Source organism: Anser anser, assembly GCF_964211835.1.
Source record: "Anser anser genome assembly, chromosome: 10".
In the NCBI taxonomy this organism is placed as follows: Eukaryota; Metazoa; Chordata; class Aves; order Anseriformes; family Anatidae; genus Anser; species Anser anser.
This window is the reverse complement of record NC_139730.1, coordinates 22,274,377-22,294,837: the sequence shown is the minus strand read 5'-3', so window position 1 is coordinate 22,294,837 and position 20,461 is coordinate 22,274,377. Positions and strand designations below refer to the sequence as shown.

Genomic DNA, 20,461 nt, shown 5'->3' with positions numbered 1-20,461 from the left:
AACAACAATGCTAAGCCTCCACCCAAGGCCCATTTACCATACTCGTGTCCCCTCCAGCAGGGTCTGTTCCAAGCAGGCGCTTGCCCCAAGCTCTGCAGAGCCGCCTGAGCGCTCCAATGTGTGCCAGAATCTGCTCTCAGCCCTTGCGCAGAAAGGGAGTGCCTTTCTCCAAAATCTAGCAGTTTTACACAACTCTCTGATCTAGGCAACTTCCATCAACCAGGTCAAAAACAGGATATGCACTTACCCCTTGGGCATATGAAATGTTTATCACTTAGGAACCTAACAGTAACAAAATTTAGCCATGGGTACAAACTGGCCCCAAGTATTATAGGCTGGCAATTAGAAGAAAATGTATAGCTATCAGACCAGTGAGGAGGGGGAGTAACGTTTTGACAAAATTACTAGAGGCAGTCTCATTACTTTTAAGTTAGAACATGGCTATGGAAGGAATCACATGGCTACTGGGCCTTTGAGGTTTGTTTCTTCTGACATCCTTGAAGGAATGTTAAGACAGGCACATACGGCTTCCTAGAACACAGTGCCACCCTCACAGGAACTATAGGAACTATTGGAAATGGTGCAAAGAACTGTGCCTTTTGTGGGGAAGGGGAAGGGAAGGGATCGGGAAAGGGGAAGGGAAGAGAGAAAAAGCTGCACAATGCAAATTTGTGACTTCAAGATTTGAAGCCAGGGACAGAAGGGTCATCCAGCCTACGTGAAAATCGCTGCTTATGTACCAACAGACCACGCTGTGACTTCATGGCTTCTTAAACCAGAACTCTTCCCTCACGCGGCGGGGCTGAGTGCCGCCGGACACTGCGGGCCTGCCCCCTCGACGGGGCTCGAACCCGGAGTCCGTGGTGCGAGCGTGCGGGCGGCGCAGGCGCGGCGGGGACTGGCAGCGCCCGGCCCGGCCCCTCAGCGGCCGCCCTGCCCCGCGCCGCCGGAGCGCGCCGGGATTAGGGCTGGGGCTGGGGCTGGGGCTGGGGCTGGAAGTGGGGTTGAGGTGCGGCTATGCCCGGAGCGCGGCGCCGGTCGGTGTGACTGACCGACCGACCGACCGCCTGCCTGCCGCGCATGGCGGCGGCGCTGCTCCCCCTGCGCCGGCAGGGAGGCGGCCCCGCGCCCGGCGCCGCCCGCCCGGCCGCTCCGTGAGCTGGGGAGCGCGGCGGGGAGCCGGGGGCGTCCCGGCCGGCCTCGGTGGGGCCCGGGGCGCGAGGCGGGGGCCATGCCCTGACGGGACGGCCCGGGGGGAGCTCCACGGACGGCCCCCGGGCTCCGCCGCTATGGCGGGGGCCGGCCTGTGGACGAGCCTCAAGTCTGCGCTTTGGAGGAGCGGGGACCCGTCGTTGTTCCTTAATGATTCCAGTGCCTTCGACTTCTCGGACGAGGCGGCCGACGACGACTTCCCCAGGTTTAACAAGCTGCGGGTGGTGGTGGCGGACGACCCGTCGGATGCGGCCCCCGAGCCGCCGGGGAACGGGGTGCACCTGGGCCTGCAGCCCGACGAGGACTCGCTGCCGGAGCGGGGCAGCGCTCTGTGGGGCGCCGGGGGCATGGCGCCGGGCCCCTGCGGCGGCTGCAGCGCCCGGAGGGAGCTCTGCAAGCAGAGGAAGGTGAAGAAGCGGCTGACCCTCGCCGCTGTCCTCTACCTGCTCTTCATGACGGGGGAGCTCGTAGGTGAGTCACTGGCCTGTGTCGTCTCTCTCCTTCTGGCCTGGCTCGATGCTCTGGCATCAGCCTTTAATTATTTACCCAGAGAAGCCATCTGTCTGCTGGTTGTGTGGAGAGATCAGTGCCCTTAGCAGTAAGGCCAGAGAGTGAGAAGGAGCGAAGTCCACCTGTATTTTTCGTGCAAGAAAAGCAAGGGGTATTTCAACTTTAGTTCCCTGAATCTCATCAGTTCCCCAGACTGGCAGAAAGCAGGCTTTTTGTTGTCTGTCTAGTGGCTTTGTATTTTTGCCTGCTCTGTAAGCTTCTAAGGTGTAGCGAGGGAGAAACTGCATGGTGTTGTACAAACAGAAATAAAAGATGAATAATTTCATCCTCAGTATTTTCTAATTCTGCCACAAAATCTTGCTGTTTGCAACGGGAAGAGAGAAATATAGTTCCGAAGGGTGACACTGACCTTGTACCAAAACTCTAATATCTGGGGGGTGCTTATCCTTAGCTATCAGATATGGCAATGCATTCTAGTTTTTTACATCCAAAAAGACAAATCCTGCACAACAGTGCAGTCCAGAAACCACTCTCTTGACAACTTCCTGAAGTCCTGCTGTGCTCTGAACTAGCACATACTCCATCCAGACACAAACCGCATGATCAAAGTAAATGAAAATAATAGGTATTTTAACACTTCCTATTAGAACAGTTCAGAATACCAAGTAGTTCGATTGAGTTAAAGTATTTGTGGTTTCTATTTGTTGGTACTCAGAAGAAAGCTGTTTTTTTTTAACCTGGAAATTTGTTCCTATATGAGCATTCAACTGTTGTTGGTTAGCAGAATGCATCTGGTGCTCAAGTTCACCTTTTATTACTCCCTCATAAAGACATGCTATCATTTACTATTCAGGTTGAATAGAACCTGTACATGATACATCAGTCTGTACAAAATATGACTGTATTTATAGCCTATAGTGACATGGGCTTGAGATAAAATCTAAAGTTGAAAGTCCCTTGGATGTGTAGATAAGCTCTTAAATGTTATGCCTTTGCCATTATGTAACAATTTTTACAAAGCATAATATTTATCACTGTTCACTTGTTAATTTCCTATTAGTGTCCTGTTACCATCTGTCCTTTGGATATGTCCATGACATTCAGTGTAAGTGCTTGGTGCTCCTCAGCCTCCTGCAGAATGCTGAAACTCTCTCATCCACTTTCCTGATTTAAAGCAGTGGGGAGTGACACATGGTCAGCACATGAATGCATCTGTCAGACACCGGACAGCCTGTTATGTTGAGCCAGGTGTATCTAGCAACAGACAATTAATGACAGTTTCTTTTAAATTGCTTGCATTTTAACATACAAGTCTAAATCACAGAGAATCTACTGCCCATAATTCACCAGCAAAAAAGAAGTCACAAAAACTTTCTTGAAGTAAGGAATAGATGCTTCAGATGTAGCAACACAGGACTTACCTCTTCCTTCTCCCCTATCTAAATTAGGTCAGTCTGACTGAAGGGCTGATGATTGCTCATGTGAAGTAAGCTAGTGCTCTTGGATCACTTTTTCTAGTGCAGTTGTGCATTGTATCTTTAAGACAAACTTCAACAATATGTGTAGGGAGCATACTGTATACTCAGAATCACTGAGTATAAATAATACAGCGTGTCACACATTCATAGGAGACAGAAATGGTCATTTGTTTCAGAGAGACCAGATAACTGGCTGCATGTGCACTACAGTTTTATTTGGAACCTTATTTCAGGAATGTGGGTTAGAAAATAGTGGCTTTGTCTCTGAACACCTCGCTCTGGTTAGTCTTTAATAATACTGCCACAATACATCAACTCATCATGGTTTAGCACTTAGCTTCAGACTTGCAGAGATGTAGCTGAATGCCTGAGTTTGTCCTCTGGCTCTGTTTTCTCTCTGGATGAGATTTTGGTTCAGTGTGAACTCAGGCAAATTTGATGAGGGACATAGTGTTATGTCTCGGATGTAGGTGTCCTTTAGCGTGTGACTTCATTGTACTTATATCAGAACTCTGATACACACCAAATTTAGTCTATCTGAAGGAAGCTTTACTGAGTAATATTCCTGGCAGCTTTATGCTGAAGTCACAGACATTCTCTATTTGGGGGCTTCTGATCTGATTCGCTGTATTGTAGACATCTCCATAGCTAGTGCAGGGACAGCTCTGGAAACAATAGGTGTTGAGAGTAAAAATACTCTCCTCGCTGACACATCATCCGCTGTTTCTCCTGTGCAGCCAGGACTTCTGCAAGCTCAGGTCAGAGTGACTGATTTGTCTGTACAAAGCATTACTACTGTAGTAGTACTCACCATTCTCAGGTTCATGTATGCTGTTACCAGTCCTATTTCAGGATTTGGGCACGGACACGGACAGCACCTAGACCATTAAAATATTCAAGCATCCAACTTTCAAAGAGAATAAATCTGACTTAGGTATCTGTTTACTTTTGTGGATCTTGACCTGAATGACTTGCCTTAAGGCAGATAATCAGTACCAAAATAAGTGAAGATGGAGCCTTCAAGTCCTGGCTCAGCACTGTCCCTATTTAATGTATTTCAGTCCAGCCCCGCACTGTGTTCTGTCCCATTTGGTTTGAAATTTTGGAACTTTTTGAACAAATCTGTAGTTCAGATATTTGTGAAACTCTGGTCGTGTAGGACTTTAACTGATTTCTGTGATCTTTGACAGATACGAGTTTCTGCAGAAAAGGCAGAACACCTTATCAGATGATTAATTTGTTCAGTAAAAATCTTCCTGCTACTGTGTCAAGATGCAGGAAATCTTGTTTGAGCAGCTGATTTGTGAAATCTTGATTGGCTTTTTTTTTTTTTTTCAACTATAGCTAAGCTCATTAATCCAGCCCACTTCAGTGTTTGTTGTTGTATTTGATGAACAGTCATTGTAAAAGTCAGATAAGATAATTTACACTCCCTGGGAACCATTTTGCATGAAGAAATGAAAAACACTACAGCTCCTAGTTATCTTTCCTGACAGGGTTTGATGCGTTCAGTTATGTTCAGAGATTTCTGATTGATTGTTCATGAGGAGGATTGCTGTCCTTCACGGGTCAGTGAAAACAGCGGTAAGCCATCAGGCCTTCTATTTGTAAAGAATGTAGATGTCTCCCCCAGCAGTTGCTGTCTGTGTTTAAACAGCCCCTGGGTAGTACTTCACCAAGCAATGAACCAGTATGTTTGGAACACAGAGAACCTTCAATTTCAGAATTTCATTCATCTCGATGTTATTTTCTTAACCCATGTGCTATATTAAGACTACCTTCAGTATCTGAATTCCTTCCTTACAATTTTATTTTTGAAGTCCTAAGAGACTAGCTGAAATGGAATTGACTCATCTTGGACTGAAGTACCTCTCACAATTTAATACATGTGAATTAACATACATACTTTAAATGATCATACACGTAAACTCTTGAAGGGAATGGCCTTGAACAGAAATTTTCTTTTGTGTTGACTGTAAAACTGGCTGAGTTGCACATTTCTAAGTCATATTTTTTTTAATTATGTGCGAAAACAAATTAACTCTGAACAGCAAGACATTACCCATTTTAATAAATAATAATCAAAAAAAGCTGCTGAATTGCTGAGGTTTAAAAACCTCATTATCTTTGAGCCTTCGGAGAATTTCAGCCTCTAAAGAATTTGACTTAGGAACAACTAAAGACGGGTTGGGGGGAAGGAACTGTTTGAACCGTGGTATTTTCAGTAGTTACAAGCAGTGCAAGCAACTATATTATCAGTTTTTCTGCTTGTATGGCTGGGGGAAGAGTACGGCTCGATCTGCAGATGGGCACACTCATGGATGGACAGGGACACACAAATTTTATAACAGATCTTGAAAGCAATCAGCCTGTTGTGAATTTGCCTTTGCTATTTCCTCACGGTCAACCTCTTCACTAAGAGGCTTTTAATTATATACAAAGATACCTTTTCTCGAAATGTTAGTTGGAGCCTCAAGCCTGCCAAATGGCGTGCCAGCTGCATACTCTGCTTGGTAGAATCTACGGTTTGAATGGGTCTCAAGGTAAAGTGAGAAACTAAATCATAGAAGAACTGACACTAAAGATGTAATCTTTTCTGAGAAAATGGGCTTATCCTCCTGCGTATGGAAGACACCGTAGTCTGTCCTTGATTCCCCATTTGGATAAGGGATGCCTAAGAGAGGCACATTGTTTAAATCTCCGTCACCCATCTAACAATAGCATTAGCAATTGAAATGGAACAAAGGTATTAACCTTTGCTCTGTGGTTATTTGTCTCAATGCATCTCATAACTATGAGAAAAAAATTACAGTAATAAAGAAAAATGCTGTGCAAGTGAAAGTTACTGTCAGCAATATATATTAGCAGAATTTATATGCCCTTTCCAGGACAGGGAATGATGAAGGTTAAAAGATAATGTAATAAAAATAAAAAGGGGGCGGTGTGAATTACTTTGTCATTCAGTCATTGTATTTCTGTCCCTGTTCCATAAAATCAAAACATTTAACAGCTGTAATTTAATTAAGAAAAAAAAAGGATCAGTTGATTAAACATACACAATTATCTATAGAGAAAAGACTGAACTATTTTGGGCATGATCTTGCAAATGCTATGAAGCAAACAGTGTCAGTGAAAATAACAGGACTGAATCCTTTCTATGTTACTCTAATAGAAGGCACGCTTCACTGCATTTCTAACTATGATAGCTTTAAATTATAGCATGGCATGTTGATTGTAGTGGCAAAAAAATATCCCTGTTCAGTGATTTTAAGAAGTACTCTCACGCACTTAATGAGGTGTTCTGAAAATAAGTAACTGGAGATTGTGCAAAGAGGATCCAGAATCACAAAGATCATGTGTCTTGACTTTTCCAACTTTCTTTTCAGGTGGATATGTTGCTAACAGTCTAGCAATTATGACAGATGCACTTCACATGTTAACTGACCTTAGCGGTATTATTTTGACCCTGCTTGCTGTCTGGCTGTCTGCAAAGTCTCCCACAAAGAGGTTCACTTTTGGATTTCATCGCTTAGGTATGTAGATAACAGCTTTTGCTATTAACAGAGTATTTTAAGCAACAATTGAAAAGAATATCTAATTGTAGAAGAAGAGATAACTAGAAGGAAAACAGTAACAAACAAAAGTAACTTTGACACCTTGCCTGTAATGTCCTTTCACTGCTCTGGCTATTTTGGATCCACTACATGGGTTGTATTGCCACAAGAGAATAAATCACTTGAGCAGAATTGTAATCCGTACTGTACTGTACTGAGCTTGAGGCAGCAGTGAGCCTGAACTCTTGAGTTGTCCATGTTAGGTCACAGTCTGGTATCTACTGTGCTGTAAACCAACTTGATCCGCAGTGGGGAAACTGGCAAGGAGGCATAAAAACAATTAAAGGTGACCAGTTGTGGCTGAAAGTCTGGCCTGGCCTCTTCACAGGTTTAGGCAAATGCTCCTTTTGATTACTACTGACCTTCATCATTAGGTCATTGCATCAGACCTTTTTATTGAACTTTAAACCTCAGCCAAATTCAAGTTATCAAACTTCAGAGTTTCACTCACTGGGAGTAGGATTAGTCTCTCAGTCTCTGTGGAACAAGGATTAATTAGATTCAGAGTTAAATTCTGAATGTTTGATTTATCTTCCATCTTCACGAGGAAAGTTTTCAGACTATTGGGGAATTGGATACACTGAGACACTGTAAGTAAGACTTCCTACAAATGAACCATTGCCTAGAAAGTTTAAAAAGGGTTCAGAGGAGGAAAGCTATCCCCAGCAAAAACATGAGTGGGTATTCAGCTGTGTTTCATAGCTCACCCATAGTTACCGGGCTGCTGCATTAAGTCAGGTGCCTGTGCACCTTTGTGCTGTGGAATGGAGGTCTGTTGAGCAGGAGGGGTACGTTCACTGGTATATCACTATTACTGTCTGTGTGACAGCTACACTGAGGAGCTTGGTGGTGCAGGAGCTGTGTGTGTCAGTCAGCTGTTTTCTACAACAGTTTGTTGCCAGTGCGCTGGATTTATGAAGTCCCAGTGACTTCACTAGCATTATGACACTGGAAAAAAAAACCTATACAATATGAATATTGATACTTTAATCCAGAACTAAAAAGTTCTGTAGAGTATAGGACCAGATAGCTCTGCCAGGTGTCTCAGAAATCACTATTCCTCTTGCACTCCCCAAACCACATGAAACAGAGATTAAAATGTCCCCTTGTATCCAGTACAGTAAGTTACTTCACCTCTGCCTGTTTTAGGTGTTTGTAAAAAAGAAACAAGCAGAATTATATACTAAACCTTGGAATGGCTTTTTCAGGATTCATTTTACTTCATGTCTGGCAGTGTAATGATGCTAAAGGGTGCTTTCCTGTGGTTGCTATCTGTATTGGTTATTAATAGTTTATAATATACAGTTGCAGTTCTGGACTTGCAGATATTTTCCCAAAAGCTTCAATTTATGCTTCACGAAATAGATCATTTCTAGCGTTACAGCTTGCTACCTCTCCTCTATACTTTCTATAGTGTATATTTTTTCAAGGAATTTCATAGTCTTGTATAGTCATTATATTTCATTCTTATACTGACTGCCAGACAGCAGCAGAATCCAACAACTCCATCACTCCTAGTCATTTGTCATCAGTTAGTCACTAATGCATGAATGCATAACTCTGTACACTAGCAAAGATCTTTGGGCTTTAGCAAAAAGGCATTAACAGTGCCAGCATTTCCCATCACAAACTTTTCTTTCAAGAAGTTTTAATTTTGTGATAGGAGTCCCCCCTAATACTGAAACCTGACCTTGCAGGTATGCTTCTGGCACTTGGCTCATACTCTCCACAAGGATGTTTGCTAGCATTTAGACATACCTTAATCTCATTTAAAAAAAAAAAAAAAAAAACAACAGTAGTTTATACATCTTTACAATTCTTCTAAAACCAAAATATAAATAGAATGAACATGACAACTTAAAACAGGAACTGTTCTTAAGAAAAAAATAAACTTTTGTTTAACCATCAAATATTACCCAATTATATAATTTTTCACTTACTAATTAATTCAGGGGTTCCATAGCACTCTGCAAAGAGGAATCCCTCAGGATTCCTGCCACCTCACTTTTTGCATTATTTTTGCCCCATTTTACTGCCAAGAAAAATACTGATCAGACTGATCGATCCATTTCGTGACTTGTGGCCGGATCTGGCCTGTACAATCAGTCTGTATCACCCATCATCTTCTCCCTGGAGAAGAGAGCGACCAGCAGCAATTCCTCCTTTCTTTCTGCTGCCCAGTGAGTCCAGGCTATCAAACACAGCAATAGGTTACCCAGATAGGTTGTAGAGCCTCTGTTGTTGGAAATACTCAAAACCTGGCTGGACACAGCCCTGAGCAACCTGCTCTAGTTCTAGATCCCGCTTTGAGCAGGGGATTGGACTAGACTACCTCCAAAGGCACCTTTCTACTCAACCATTCCATGAGATTACATGTTAGCAGCAGCGTAGCGATCAGTAGGGGAGAACTAGAGCCTGTGGGGGTGGGAACAGAGTTCCTGTGGTTGCAATGAAAAAGGGGAAGTTGGTAAAGATCCTGCAAGAAATTCTCAAAACCTTGATCCAGGCTCTGCAAGTACTGAAGATGGGATTGTTGAAAATGAACCTATGCATTTTTTTTTAAAGTCATATTTGTAAAGTTTATTTGCCGATTTCAGGCACCCTTTCTGAACTTTGTGGCCTTAGGACCCAGTTTCACACTTCAGTGAATGCTGTCTATGGAACAAAGCTACTTCTGGGCTATATTCTTGTTATAACACATTTTTCCAAATATCCTATGCTGTAGGAAGTTCGTCAGCAAAATAATATAAACAATATACAAAAAACAATATACAAAACAATATACAAAAAACAATAGCCTGAATCTCATGAGATGGTAAAACATGACAATGTTAAAAATAGAGATTGAGCATCTGTCACAGAAAAAAAATGTAGAACAGTTGTTTGAAGCTAGGTGTATGTACAAGAACTTTAATGGCCAATCTGCTTTGCATTAAATTTTAAGATAATCTATACATACACTAAGCACAAAAACATGACAATCAAGTGCTTCTATGTGTTCATTATCAGTTTTGTTTGCAGAACCATGAATTTTCATACTTGTACACATAAGCGTTGCATTGTAAAGAAAACATTTGTTGATTGTCTAGTCAAATTCCAGAAGAAAGCACTGGTTTTCATCCATTTTAATTCTCTTTGAATATATAATATGTATGCTCCATCTTTAGTGTATTCCCTTTTCAGTGGTGAAAGGGAAGCTGACAGATTCAGGAATGAGTTAGAGAAGTGAATACAAAATAATGAAGCTTGCAGTCTTATCTGAAAAGGGTTATATATGCTTGAAGCCAAATATAATTCTGTTTCACCAAGTGGAGCTACCTCCTTCTCAGCAAGACAGTGAGCAGATTTAAACACAGATATGAAACTTGGCATCTTTCCACTACTGCAGAGACAACGTCAGTAATGACAGATCAGTCAGGCTACTGACACAGTGCATACTTCATTTCACAAGTGAAAGATCTCAGCACAAATCTATAGTGTCAACATGACAATGTGAAAGAGACTGCAAGGAAAACACTGGTTTCTGTTGCAGAAAACAGAGTTTTCTAGTATTCACAATGTTATTCTCTGTTAAAAGCTAACGTGCTACAGTTTCACAAATAGGAATTAAAAAAAAAGCATTCTGGAAAACCAAAGGGGGGGAGGGGGGAAGGCTGTTATCCTAAGTAATCTGCGGGCATTGTAAAGAAAGCTACCACTTGCACGGATATTTCTAGGACTTCATTATTGCTCTGAAGTCAGAAGTTGTGACAGTTGCCATTCAGAGCCTTGTTACCACCTGGTAATGCTGGCACTCATCCAGGCATTGACACATTAGGGCTGAGTGCATTGGCATGAGTTTCTTCTCCCATAACAATGTGACAAATTCACTGTATGGATCAAGTGACTTTGGTGGTATGAGCAGCTTTTATACCTGCATGTTCTTTACTGTGATATTCAATAAATAAAGGCAATTCTTTATTAGAAACGACACCTCCAGTAGCCAAAGCTGTTTTGCACACTGGCAGATTTAAAGCAGAGGGAGAAGGGAGGCAATTCTGAGATCAATCTTCCTACAGCTGTCACATAGCCAGGAGCTGAATTTTGCCCTTCCTCAGGAATAAATCAGGGCAAGAGGTATGGGACAAGGGGAAAGAACAACAGTTATAATTCAATGCAAATAACTTCCAACCCTGATCTTTGAACTCACAGAGGAAGACTAAGATCCCAGTGATCCATCTGACGTGACAATAGTAAGCCTTATGCATAGTGATTAAAAATTACTCAGGCATGGCTGCAGATTTACTTGCAATACAATGGAGCTAACTTTAAGATTTTCCCAGTACGTTTTATAAAGACCTGCATTAACGTGCTTATAACTGAGACAGTCTTATCTGGGAAAGCCAGAAAGCCACAACAGGTCAATCATTTTTAGTATATGACGCTAGAGTGAAAAAGTGTACATTTATGTTAAAAGAAATCTAGTGACCCCTATGTTATTTAAAATAGAGTACTAAAACCACAGGATGGACTCATCATCCTCAGGTTTTACGTGTACTGTCACCAGCCCTGTTTCATTACCTGGGCACTGAGGCAGACAGCATTAAGGTCCAGACCCGTAAAATATTCAGGCCTCTTTCCATCAGAGCAGCGGGAGCCTTGTGGGGAGCTATAACTATTTATCACAGATGCAAATGGCAGCAGACATTCTGGGACGATATTTTTTTAATTTACTTTCTTTATACTGATGCATGTGCCCTTTTGAAAGTCTGGATGATCAGATAGAATTCTTATACTACAGTGTTGGTCATAACACTCCTACCTTTGTGAAATACGAGGATTTGGTAATCGTTCAGTAGTGTTAAAACATCACGTCAATACTGAGACTTACATTAAGCAATGCTTCATAGCTGAAATGTACACATGTACACATACACGTCAACAAGCTCAGAACTGATGTCTGACAAGTTTGTATGGTTCAGTTCCTTAATCTTACAACTTTTTCCCCTTCTAAATACAAGAGGATACATAAAAGTCATCTCTAAATCTAGCTTAACACTGTAGACATTTGAAGTCAAGCCTTGTTTGTAGGAGATCTCAAACACCACCAGCCCACATATTTTCCTCTCCTTCAGGCAGGGCTTTTGCCTGTGACTTCTCTGACAAAAGTTTCAGGTAGTCTGATCGAGTCACCATCATTGCCTGTTTTTAGCATAATTGGAGAAAACATGACTTCTGGAACATACTGACAGGGCTGTGTGAAGGTGTTGACTGAAACAAGCTACACCATTTATTAGGTGTATTTGTGAATTATATTTACAACTTACTAGTTGTGCATTAGTGCTATAATACACAAAAAAAAATTAAAATAATTAAGGCTCTGTACATGTTATAATTAGGAAATAGATCCAAGACTCATTTTTGTAATGTTGTTTCCTTTCTGTTTGCAGAAGTATTGTCGGCCATCATTAGTGTATTGCTGGTCTATATCCTTATGGCATTCCTTTTGTATGAAGCTGTTCAAAGAACTATCCATATGGACTATGAAATAAATGGCGATATCATGCTGATTACAGCAGCCGTTGGTGTTGCAGTTAACTTAATGTAAGACCTCCCTTTCTCTCCATTAATGCTCATAAATGCATTTCTGAATAAACTGTTAACTGTTAACTGTTAACTGTTAAACTGTTACTGGCCTGTAGTTTTCTCACAGGACATCATTTTGCTGGACCTCTTCATTCTCATAAAATAAGACTGGAAATGATGTTGAGTTTTACTTTCTCAATTCTTTATAATTTCTTTCCGTTGAAACAAAAACCCACCAAACACACACCAAACCCTAAAGCCTGTTTCTTGTAATGTTTTTCTTCTTTCCCTTTCAGAATGGGTTTTTTGCTGAACCAGTCTGGACACCTTCATTCTCACTCCCATTCCCACCCTCACTCCCACATACCTCAGTCAAACTCTCCCAGCACAGCCCACAGCAACAGCCACGGACACAGCAGCCTTGCAGTGAGAGCAGCATTTGTACATGCCCTTGGGGACTTGGTACAAAGTATTGGCGTGCTGGTAGCTGCATACATCATACGTTTCAAGGTAAAGAATGGCTAATCTTTGAGGTAGGGTGGGATATATATTTTTTAAATTTAACCTGAAGTGATTAAATTAAAAAGAGACTTGTTTTTCTAAGTTATGAAAATGATATACTTTGTGATGTCCTATTAGAAGCTTCATATAGTTATGTAAAACGAGCAAGGACTATTTTATATTTTGTAATTATCCAAAAAGAAATCTTCATATAAGTCAGAGCTCTAAGTAACTGCATTTTGTGAGTCACATTTTAAAAAATGATCTTATTTTTGTACATCCTTTAATACTTTGTAACTTCCCTTCCAGCCAGAATACAAGATTGCTGATCCTATATGTACATACGTATTTTCCATACTGGTGGTTTTGACAACAGTCCGAATTCTGTGTGACACAGGAGTTATCATTCTGGAAGGTAAGATCCACACAGTCTGCATTGCTTTACATGTCAAATACTGGTAAACTCTGGTACAGAGGGGAAAATGCCAGCAACATTTTTTGCATTATTGTAACTGACATGCCCACTACGACTACTCTATCTAGTACTTCCATGTTATGAAAGTGAGAATGTAGGGATGAAGAAAAAAATCTTTGTTTTTACCTGCACCTTCCCATCTGTTTCATACGAATTACTGTTGACTTTTACTACAAGGTAAAGTCAAGGACCTCAGAATATTTGATGTCAAGTGCTTTTCTTGACATTTAGGAAAAAGCAAAAACAAACAAACAAACAAACAAAAACAACCTTTACCTTGAAGGCAAAAATAGTGAAACCTGAATTAAGAAACCTGAATTAGCTCCAAGGCAACAGCTGAGATTTAGCTGGGCAAAACAGATAAGGCAAACTAATGGTGTATCAAATTCCAGATCTTTGAGTTGTAGCTCTTTGCATAGGTATCCCAACTATCATAAAAATGTCAGAATTAACGGTGCTATTAAAAGTGATGATAGGTCATTTTAATGTATGCTAGAGAATTTTTCCAAATGGTCCTTTTTCAAGGATCTCCAGCAAACGAACTTCCAAGGAATCTACATAAAACCTTTTTAAGGCAGCCTTTCAAAATTAACATTTCAATTTTAAATGAATATTTTAAATAAACTTTTCATTTAGAAACAAAACATCTAGCTTGTTGAAGCATTCAAAAAATACTCCAAAACAACAAAACCCTACTCTGATATATGCAGTTTGAAGCTTATTCAAATACTTATTTCTATGAAATTCTTCAACAATTTAACTCGCAGTTCTGATTCAGAGCTATAACTGATTTAGAAATCGGAAACCTACCCTCATGCATATTTTTGTCAAGTTTTAGTAACACAACAAAGAGCTTTTTAGGATGAAAAAAACTGGATAATGATACAAGTTTTTCTTTGAAGAGTTTGAGCTAAGCAGTTACTAGGAGATGTGGTAAAATTTGTATCTCCACAAGTGCATTGCTCTAAAGGATGTGATGTTGGCTACTGTCAAGAGACTGGATTCTGGAATGGACACATCACATTTGAGACAACAGCATAACTCCTGTACTACCTCAGTATACATACTGACTTAATATGGCAGTTTGCATATTCTTCTCTTTTGGTAACTTAAAGATACTAAACATTTTAAACAACACAAATTATAAACTCTTTCAATGTTTTGAGATTTGTCATGACAGTTTATTTGAAAGGCCACAGAGTTTGAAAAAGACTGAATTAATTTTGTCTCGTATTTGGTATCACAGGAGTTCCCAGGCATTTAAATGTGGATCGCATTAAGGAAGACTTGCTGAAAATTGAAGATGTTTATTCTATAGAAGATTTAAATGTTTGGTCTCTCACTGCAGGAAAAACAAACGCCATAGTCCACTTGCAATTAGGTAAGCTGCTGTACAGCATCATTTCAGATCAAGTCCAACTTGGGTGGGGGAAGCAAAAACCAACCACTTTTTCCTCTTTATCTTCTTTATATTCTCATTTAAGTAGATCCAGAAAATACCATTCTGGTGGAAAAAAAACAACTAACTATGCTTTTGTACAGTGAAGTATAGAAACCATTAGCCAAGAAGGACAAAATATAAATGAAAGTCATGCAAAGAAAATATATTTATACCGAAACATCCAGTATGGAATGATATATACTTTGGTGTGGGAAAGAATTTCTCTTCAGAAATTCCCATATTTTGTCTAGGGAAAAGCCAGGTGAAGTTCTAAACCAGCATGTGGAACAGTCTGACACATGGAAGATTGTATGCTTTGTCAAAAAATGCTGATTTAGGGATCTAATATATTGCCGTGCCTATCACTTCTTAGGACAGAAGTTCTACCCCCTCATCCTCCCATCTAAATTACTTATTTTTATCAAGATATAGTTCTGGAGTTCTGGTTGCAGGATATAGGCCTAAAGGTGTAAAATAATATATATATATATATATATATATATTATTTTTTCTCATATATATATTTGAGAGTGAACAATTACTTGAGTTGGTAGCTCAGTGTGATAAATATGAAAACAGCTAGATGTCCAGTTTTCTTAACAACTGAATTATATTAAATATTTTCTTGATTTTGCAGTTCCTGGTAGTTCATCTAAATGGGAAGAAGTTCAGTTCAAGGCCAGACAACTGCTGCTGAACACATTCGGAATGTACAAGTGCTCTGTCCAGCTTCAGAGTTACAAACAAGAAACAAGCAAAACCTGTGCAAGTTGTCAGAGTTCCAGTGCCTAATTTCATATGTTTTGGGAACTGCTGCCTTATTCTTTATCTTGTAGTCAAAGACTGAGAGCAATAAATGCAAAATGAAAATGATCAAATAACAATTAATATGTGGATTTGTACCATATAACATGCAGCAGGGAGAGCTAGTGCTGCAAAAAGTGCAGTGGTTGCCCTACAGAACATGTATTTCATTCTTTCCCTTGTACTGGTTTATTCAATTTGTTATGATTTTGAGACAAAGTTGTTTTCAGGTCGTTTACAAACTGAAGCGTGGTTCTGCAGATACCTCACAAATTACAGTTTGAGATTGTCCTTTAATGACTGTGCACCACAAAATAGCTGCACTCCAAACGGAGCATCAAGTATTCAGTATTTCAATTAAAATCATGCCAGGGTTCCATGCACCATGAACCTCAAACTCATTATACAGTATTTTTACAATAGTCATTTTCATACAGTCTCTTAAATTATGATGCATGCAGTGCTAGCTGACCTCTTTTATAAACGGTCTTTTTGGAGACATGGCAAAATACAGAATTTACTGTAACCAGACCAGAAACTTAGCTTTAATCTGGGCATTCAGAGATCCAGACAGGAAGATCCTTGCCCAGACTTCTGGTGTTCAACTACGTACCCAACACTGGACCCAAAGTGTTTTAAATGATCAGTTATCTTTGATGTATTATAGAATAGGGTTTATACTTTAGAAACAGGTTATTTATTTTACAGAGTTTTGACTTGTAAGATTAAATTTATTATTAATAATTTTGATTGTCTAAACCAACATTTGATTCACATTAAAAGGCCAGTTAATTAGCATGTATTCCAATTAACACATGTGCTATAATTCAAACATTTTCTATGATTTTTTTTGTTAAAAAAAAAAATCAAATGCTAGCCTGACATGAAGTTACTCTCAAATTCATTCTACAGACATGCAAGTTACTTAGATCTACTAAAAGGAAAGCAGGGAGCAGAAGTTTTAGGTGTACTATTCCCTCAGTCTCAGATCTCTTTTTCATCTTTGCTTTGAAGTGGTATCCTCACAGGAGAGCTACTGCAATAGCAGTCCCCCCCTACTTAGCTTTATGAATAAAATGAAACCCAAGCAAGCTCAGTAACCTAATGTACATTGGGCAACGCTATTGTAGCCTGTCTCTGTAGGTTGCTTTCTCTTATTGGTTGAGAGACAAAGCAATTGGAAAAGACTGTTTTTTCATCCTGACACTTCAAAGTCCACAAAACTGAATTGCTTTCGCTCACGGTGTTGATCCCTGTACTTTGAATGTACAAAGGATAATAAAACACAACCCTTTTACCTGTCCCTAAGCTATCATACATCCAAGCTCAGATTTACACCTGTTTCTGAAGTTAGTTACATTGAAGAAGCCAAGGGCAACAGGAATATGACCTGTGGAGTTCAATAAACAGAACTTCAAGTATTTTTTGTTTATTCTGCACTTTGATCTTTATGCAGAACTTCCACTGACATCAGAAGTAGTTCCATACGTGGATCAGAAAGGAAAATTTTGGCCCAATAATGGATATTGTGATACTCAGCTGTGAATACTTAAGCTAGTGTCTGTCTTGAAACTTGCTGGAGTCTCACATAATTATCAGGGTGATCTCTATCTGCAATTGGTAATAATAGTCTTGGCTTGTTTTCTCTTTTTTTTTTTGGAGGTAGCTATCACAATGTATTTGCAAAGGTGAAAACTGACAACAGTATTATTTTGGACAAAGTACTCATAACACTGTATTATGTTTGTATCTGTTCTGGCATGAAATGGGAACACAAGTACAACATACAAGTAGATATAGCTCAGAGGCAAAGGAGCACCATACATGGAAAGTTAATGCTTCAATACAAACACCATCATTAATTAAGCCATATCACAGTTCATGAAAAGCGTTCATCCCATCCTTACAAACTTCCTAACAACAAAAAAAGAAACCACAACAGGTATTTTGCACATACTAATACTCAAATAGGTTTTAATTAACTTGGGGTTTACAGTTGATGTAATTAGAAGTTGAAGTACAGTAGACATTTATTGTATTTGGAGTTTTTTATTGTAATGATTTACTACGTTTGTTTAATTAAGAAAAAGCAAAAGTGTTGCTTTATTGTGGGTTTTATTAAATCAATAATTAAACTTCACATTGTTGTCATATAAAATTTATTTGTATTGCTATCTCGTCTTTTTCTTTGATTCTTACAGCAGTTGTTTTTTGAAGCTTAACTCAGTTTGGTGACACTATGTTTAAAATAAATTATGGCTCCCTCTTTAGTCAGGACAACTTAAGTCTTGTTATTTCCTATGCAATAATTGTACTCTGGAAAATATAAACTGACAAAGTATGGTGAAGGAACAGCCATAAAGCAACTGGCAAGGCAGCCTTGAAGCCCTTCAATCACCCCAGAGGTGCCCTTGTTATCAAGGCCTATGGACTAACTGGAAGGAGTCCAGAGAAAAAAACAACAGAATACAATCTAAAATAAAAGAATCCATGCATCTGTATCAGGGAGACTCTGAAGTGGAGATTTGCTATTTTAAGGTTGTAAGGTCTCACATAGCAATTGGTATCTGTGTGGCCTACCTCTAACCCTTTTCTTAGTCTTTATAAATTAGGACAGAAGTTGTCTGGCAGTGTTGCATTTCACATAAGATCTCAGTACTCTTCTGAATCTGTTATTAATCCACAACAAAAGGAATACACAATTGATAACACTCCTAGTGATGGAATAAAAGAGTACAACAGAACTCTAAAAATAAACAAATTGAAATAGTTAGCACACTTAATTAAAATGAATAGAGAACTCTTGAGAAAGTTTATTCACAAATAAACTACAGGGAATATATAATCTAACATGCATTAGCAGTGCTCTGGTAAGTGTAAAGTGGCTATAAAAGAAGGCAAGTTATAGATATTGTAAGATCATTTTTCAGCCATCACCTTAGAGGAAAATGGCATTGGTATAAACAAGAATCATGTAGTGCCTTTCCAAGCAGCTCTGCAGCACATCCAGATTATTTCACCTGGTTATCACAAGATCATTCACATGTCTTCATACCTCTCTATTCATCATTGTAAACCCTTCTGCTTGAAATGAGAATGCCTTTACTTTTTGAGTTGTCCCTACCCAATAGGCACCTAAAATTTGAGGCTTCCACAGCTAGTATTCCTGCTTTCCAGAGATGTGCCAAAATGCTATTGCTGATCGAACAGCTAAAATTCTGTGAAAATTCTGCCATCTCTAACAGTCTACATTGGGAAGAAATTTTAATCTGTGATTTTACTAATCTTCTCCTTAAGTATAGATACAACTTCAATGACTACTCATATGAGTCAAGTGTTTTTATAAGGAATGGACTGCAAACCCTCGCATTCTGCTCATATTCTTAAGTGTTCTTATGCTAAGATAAAACTTAACAGAGACCAATTTTATTTCTGAATTAGTGTTTTCCTTGCTTAATGAAGATTTTTCTTTTCAAAATTGTGTTGACACTCCTTTCAATACTAGCAGCACTTTTTTCTATACTAGCAGGATTACCATGTAAAATGTCATACCTGAACTTGGTCTTGAACATCCAAAATGGCACTGCCAAAAATCTTTTTATTGATTTTCTTTGTATATTAAGAAATAACATGTATTTTCCCCCCTTCCCTATACCCCTTAATCCACTTCCCAGCTTCTCCTCACCCTCATTCTTGGTAAGAAATTACACTGGGCACTAACTGCCACTCTGTGCTCTGGGGATGGCAAATCCCCTTTGGTTTTACTCTTCTCATTTAATTCTCCACAGCTGAACGCTCTAGGAAGGACAATACTTGCCCTTCCATTCTGTGAAATACCTGACAACTTTGGAAGCTGCTGAAATAAATGCTTATCCTCTCCATTTACTTCTATGCAGTTATGACAGCAATCTGCTCTTAGAACGCATGCATGCCTGCTTTCTACTTTTACAGCTGTAAAATAATGATAATCCAAATCTATATTTTTACTCCTTTATCTATTTTCCTTTTCTCCATGTATTCTTTTTCCTTATTTTCACAGTTTCTTCCGTTGAAAACTGCCAGTGATAAAATGCATGACATAATTTAGTCACTTCTATTAAGGTTATGAAGCATGTACACCTTTTGTGGCACCAATTTCTGCAGAAAAACAAGCCATTTCATGAACACAAGTATAGCTTTATCCATACGATGACTGCTTTATGATTTTCTTACTGTTATACCTGCTGAAAAGATCAGTGGTTGTTCCAGGGTTGGGAGTAGCATATGAGAACAGTTAAGGCTGTCTGCCCAGCAAACACTTCACTGCACTCAGGGCCAATACAGACAGGGATCTTAGCCACAGCTGAACTCATAACAGCAGCCAAATGGCACGCAGGCAATAAATTCTCCTTGGCTCACACACATTAAGAGCACCCAACTCCCGCATTCCTCTGGTTTCTTTTTCTCACAATGCACACAGAAATAAGCTAATAAGCTCTCAAATAAGTTGATGAAATGTAAACAAAAACATTTAATGATAGTAACCAGCCTTTCCCCCCAAAAAAAACCCCTCTATTTGAATGTAAATACTATATTTAAACTTCTTTATAATTCAGACGATAGTAAATTTTTGAAACTTGTATACCGTTACTCATTGTTTTTTATAGATTTCCTATGTTTTTTTTTTTTCTCCAAGCCAAGTGTAAGAACAGGTCTGACAAACTGCATGGACAGGCTGCCCCTTGCACTAAGGAGCAAGTCCTGCCCAAATTTACCAGCAGAGGGGGCATTAGGCCCAGCGTTAATAAAAAGAGTTGTGCTCCAAGTATAATCGCTGGGACTTGCTGGTTTAGGTGTCAGAGGAATGTATTCTGCCACAACT

General features: G+C 39.5%; 1 protein-coding gene across 1 annotated transcript; it reads left to right on the top strand.

Annotated features, from left to right (window-relative positions):
• The first annotated feature begins 918 nt into the window (after positions 1 to 918).
• SLC30A4 (solute carrier family 30 member 4) lies at positions 919 to 17,758 on the top strand. Its single transcript, XM_083850151.1, has 7 exons — positions 919 to 1,683; positions 6,587 to 6,733; positions 12,244 to 12,397; positions 12,676 to 12,889; positions 13,190 to 13,295; positions 14,602 to 14,736; positions 15,434 to 17,758. The coding sequence occupies exons 1-7, from the start codon at positions 1,290 to 1,292 to the stop codon at positions 15,586 to 15,588; spliced, it is 1,305 nt and encodes a 434-aa protein (XP_083706277.1). The 5' UTR covers positions 919 to 1,289; the 3' UTR covers positions 15,589 to 17,758.
• The last annotated feature ends 2,703 nt before the right edge of the window (positions 17,759 to 20,461 follow it).

Bases quoted from the DNA above. Each gene is read 5' to 3' on its own strand.
- SLC30A4 (XM_083850151.1), top strand. From the start codon at position 1,290: ATGGCGGGGGCCGGCCTGTGGACGAGCCTCAAGTCTGCGCTTTGGAGG. The intron at 12,890-13,189 runs GTAAAGAATGGC...CTTCCCTTCCAG, and splicing joins CATACATCATACGTTTCAAG to CCAGAATACAAGATTGCTGA. The intron at 14,737-15,433 runs GTAAGCTGCTGT...TTGATTTTGCAG, and splicing joins CATAGTCCACTTGCAATTAG to TTCCTGGTAGTTCATCTAAA.